The sequence below is a fragment of the Fistularia commersonii genome, chromosome 23 (assembly GCF_037954325.1).
Source record: "Fistularia commersonii isolate RoL2024-O1a breed Wild chromosome 23, RoL_Fcom_v1.0, whole genome shotgun sequence".
Classification (NCBI taxonomy): Eukaryota; Metazoa; Chordata; class Actinopteri; order Syngnathiformes; family Fistulariidae; genus Fistularia; species Fistularia commersonii.
Window position 1 is genome coordinate 7,909,735 of NC_141306.1, and position 4,295 is coordinate 7,914,029.

At 51.1% G+C, this 4,295-nt stretch overlaps 1 protein-coding gene across 1 annotated transcript; it reads left to right on the forward strand.

Annotated features, from left to right (window-relative positions):
* Positions 1-852: 852 nt before the first annotated feature.
* hoxb1a (homeobox B1a) lies at positions 853-3,217 on the forward strand. The gene is made up of 3 exons (XM_086170115.1): positions 853-924; positions 1,000-1,639; positions 2,862-3,217. Exons 1-3 carry the CDS (start codon positions 853-855, stop codon positions 3,215-3,217), a joined length of 1,068 nt encoding a protein of 355 aa, XP_086026241.1.
* Positions 3,218-4,295: the final 1,078 nt, after the last annotated feature.

Consider the following 4,295-nt stretch of genomic DNA (forward strand, 5'->3'; position numbering starts at 1 on the left):
ATGGAAGAGGAACCGTGCAACTTTGTGCAGTACGGAAGGTTCTGGTCCCGGGGAGGTGTGTTTTGCAGACTGGAGACCAGGAGCAGCAGCAGCAGCAGCAGCAGCAGCAGCAGGCCTCCTCACAGCTCCTCTTTTCTTCTCCTGCTGCCTCTCGGCCCTGACAGCTCCGCCTGATATCAGATGGATGGGTCTGTTTGATTGAAGTCTCTTTGTCGCACTCATGTCACGCCGGGTGATGGATGAGGCGCGTGCACGGACTCTCACGTGCACGAACGCCAGTCTTGCAGCACACACACACACACACACACACACACACAAACACACACACACACACACACACACACACACACACACGCTGGATCTTTCGCCCGGGGGACTGGTTCACAAACTTCTGGCCTCCTGGTCACCAGAGGCGACGTGACGCGGCCACGTGACCCCCCACGCCCCCCCCCCCCTCCCACGGCGGAGGTAAGAGGAGTACGTGAAGGAGCCGGGAGTCGGAGCCGTGCGTGGACAAGGAGACCGAGCGTGGAATGAAGACGGGATGGAGGAAGACGGACCTACGTGGAGGTGAAGAGGCAAATCCACTCATTTCGACCCCCCTCCTCCCCCCTCCGACCCTCCGCGTCGCCCACAGTGGGGTAAAGTTTTGAGCCCGTGACAGCTCACACAAACACACACACACACACACACACACTCCTCACACACACTGCCCATTTATCGAGTGTTTTTTTGGACATTTTTTAAACGCTTCCGGTTTTCCCTGCGGCGCAGACTTTGATGTCGTTCGTCGTCCTGACGTCACTTTCCGTTCTCCCGTAACCGTGACTCGGCAGCGTGTCCACGGTGTGCATGGACACGTCAAACATGAACTCCTTCGTGGAATACTCCATCTGCAACCGACCGGGAACCGGCACCTATCCCGCATCCAAGTCGGAGTACCACCATCACCATCACCACCATCATCACCTGCATCACCCTCCTCTTCCTCTGGACCAGCACCAGGGCTTCCCGGTGACCCACGGCTCCGGTGACGTTGGCTTCACCGGGGACGAGCGGCTGTACGGGCCCGCGGGTGGAACCCACGGGCCCGCGGGGGGCCCCCAGCAGCACCCCCCTCTCCCGGAGCAGCATCAGCAAAACGGTTACCATCACCATCCTCCGCTGCACGACGGGCAAAGCTTGCAAGGCGGATTACTCCCTCCCTACCACAACGGGATTACCGGCAACGGCGCCGGGTATCCGGCCCAAAATTGCGCGGCGAACTCGGGCTACGCCGTGGCTGCGGGCCCCGCAACCGCCGCAGTCCACCCGCAATATTTCGCAGAGGAGTCCACGGCCTCCACTTACTACCACCAGTCCGCCTTCGCCGCGTCGCCGCCCTCCGTGGGCCCCAGCTACGGGGTGCTGGCCGGGGCCTACTGCGGGCCGCAGAGCGCCCTTCCCGGGTCGCAGTTCTCCCAGCAGCCCGGCGCGGGGCTGGACGCCGCCGCTGCCGCCTACCTGGGGCTCCCCGGCGGGGGAGGCTACCTGGAGCTGCCCGTGTCCCAGGAGCGGGACAGGGGGGACGAGGAGGCGCAGAAGGGGCCCGGGCAGACCTTCGACTGGATGAAGGTGAAGAGGAACCCGCCTAAAACAGGTAAAGGAGAGGGTTCCCCTTCTTTTTTCATAAAACAATTCACAAATAGTATCTCACAGATTGAGGAAGAGGAGAAATAACACACCAGACAAGGTGTATTTTCAGGGACAGCAGAGGAACAGGAGGGTGGCTGCCTCTCTCTCTCACACACACACACACACACACACACACGCACACACGCACACACACACACACACAATGATCTGATGATTAGTGGAGCCCATTGTGTGTTTACAACGGAACTGTTCGATGGAAAAGGACTTTTCAGAAGAGACAAAGGTCTCACAAGTCTAAAATAACAAAACAAAATGTAAATAAATAGATAAATAAATCGATGTTATGGCATTTCAAACACAAAGCACGTTGCTGTTTGCTTTGTTCACACATCGGTTCGTTAAGAGCCACAAAAAGAGAGGGTGCAAAATGAAAACATGAACAAATATCGTTTAAGCGTACCAGCTATATTTAAATATACATGTTGAAAATGGGATGTAAACAATAGAAGGCAACTTCATTGAATATCACTTCTCACAATTTAATAAAACGTGGAGGGCAGAAGACACCCCCCCCCGCCGTGTTTTATCCCCTCTATTGGGTCAGACAGACCGGACAACATGCACGCGCACGTGCGCGCGCGCACACACACGCAAGACAGCGACAGAGACCAGTCAACTCCTATTTCCACACGAACTTTATTGACTATGTAGATCAGTATAAATGTCATCTAAATTTCAGTTTGCCTTTTCGATTCGTTTTCTCCCCCTGACGTGGCCCTCAGCCAGCTTGAAATGAAAACAAACACAAACAAACTTTACTAAGGAGATCTAGCATTTAGTAAATAGTTCACTCCGATAACACATTAAAATAGTTTGTAGTGTGTATATGTTTTATTCCTCGCCATAACAACAACAATATTATTTATAATAATAAAATCACAATTTCAAAATACATTAAAAGTACATGAAAAGAATAATCCAGTTTCTTCATCAAGAATGCGAAAAGTAAAAATAATAATAACAGCAATTGTAACTTCATTTAAACAATATAAAATTTAAACTGTATTAAATTGAGCATAATTTTAAAAAGTATTTTAGAAAAGCAACAGCAATAATTCACAACAAAAACAACATCAATGACAACAGCAATAATGATAATAATAATAATGATGATATTTGTGATGATGATGATGATTATGATGACGATGACGCCTCTTTGCCCTCAGTAAAGATGGCGGACTTCGGCCTTTCGGGCGCCAGCAACAACGCCATGCGGACCAACTTCAGCACTCGCCAGCTGACGGAGCTGGAGAAGGAGTTCCACTTCAGCAAGTACCTGACGCGGGCACGGCGGGTGGAGATCGCCGCCAGCCTGGAGCTCAACGAGACGCAGGTGAAGATCTGGTTCCAGAACCGCAGGATGAAGCAGAAGAAGCGGGAGAAGGAGGGCGCCTCGGTCAAAGTCGCTCCCTGCGGCGGGTACGACGCAGCTGCCGGCGGCGGCTTTCACAAGGAGCTGGAGGACACCGATCACTCCTCCGCGTCCACGTCCCCGGGCGCGTCCCCGGACTCGGAGACGTAGCCGGTGGCGATCGGTTCTCCGGAGCGGTGGCCGTGGACAGAGAAGATCCGGCCTCCTCCGCTCCTGCACAGGTGACTCTTTGCCTACATGCCCCACAATCCCTTTTGCTCACTCACCTGGACCTCCATCACTGCTGAGTCAGGCTTCCCCGGATCCAGGCCTCGATGTCAGCCTTTTTGAAATGAATTCTGGATCGAATCAATCGCACGTTAATTTACTCTTTCAAAAAAAAAAAAAAAAAAGAATCCTTGGAACAAATATTTAATCAATGATCGATCAGCTCAATTTAAATCACAACAGATTTTTTTTTTCGATTCTATTTATTATTATCATTTGTACTTTTTACCGCAACGACGTGCCGGCTGTAGTACTCCACGTAGTACCCACCTGGGACAGCGAGCCATTTCAGCTGGGGTGAAGTGACTGAAAAAACTACAAAGATGGCGGAAGCATTTTTCAGGGTTTAATACTCAGGAGGAGCGACTCGCTGTCGTGTTCAGCGGCGATGGTGGGATGCACTTTGGCCTTTTCACATAATGTCTTTATATGCTGGACTACAGGGTAGAACTGTGACTGGATTTTATATATAAACTTATTTTTTTAATAGTTTTTTCATTTTGCAGATTTCAGGTTGACCGTTTTGGTCGTCGACCTTTGGAAAAAATAGAAACGAGTCAATCTCAGACGAAGATGCCGGTTTCACAAAATACGCATTGAGAGCGGAAAGACAGATATTTTCTTGTTCTTCATTTTGTCGCGTTTTCACGTTTTAAAATCTATATTTTAGTCATTTGCGGTCAATGAATGTCTCCGGTGTGGAGCTGGTTCCCCCCCCACCTTTTGCACTACGCGAGTTTGAGGATGAGGCTCTCCGAGAGGGAGACCCAAGCCACGGCTGGTTTTGAATTCACTGGATTTATCGGTTCTGCCGCCTTACAATCAGCCGCCCGCCCCTGTGTTCCTGTTCCTTCAAGCTACCTCGAATAAAGATACTTGTGTCGACCTGCTGTGTTTTTACTGCTCAGACCGAGGCGTGCTGGTGAAATGGACCTGGACAGTTGGAATTCTGGGTGAGAGA

Coding starts and splice junctions, on each gene's coding strand:
- hoxb1a (XM_086170115.1), top strand. CDS start 853: ATGGACACGTCAAACATGAACTCCTTCGTGGAATACTCCATCTGCAAC. Junction 925..999: donor CGGGAACCGGCACCTATCCC/GCATCCAAGTCG, acceptor CCTCTGGACCAG/CACCAGGGCTTCCCGGTGAC. Junction 1,640..2,861: donor GAGGAACCCGCCTAAAACAG/GTAAAGGAGAGG, acceptor CTTTGCCCTCAG/TAAAGATGGCGGACTTCGGC.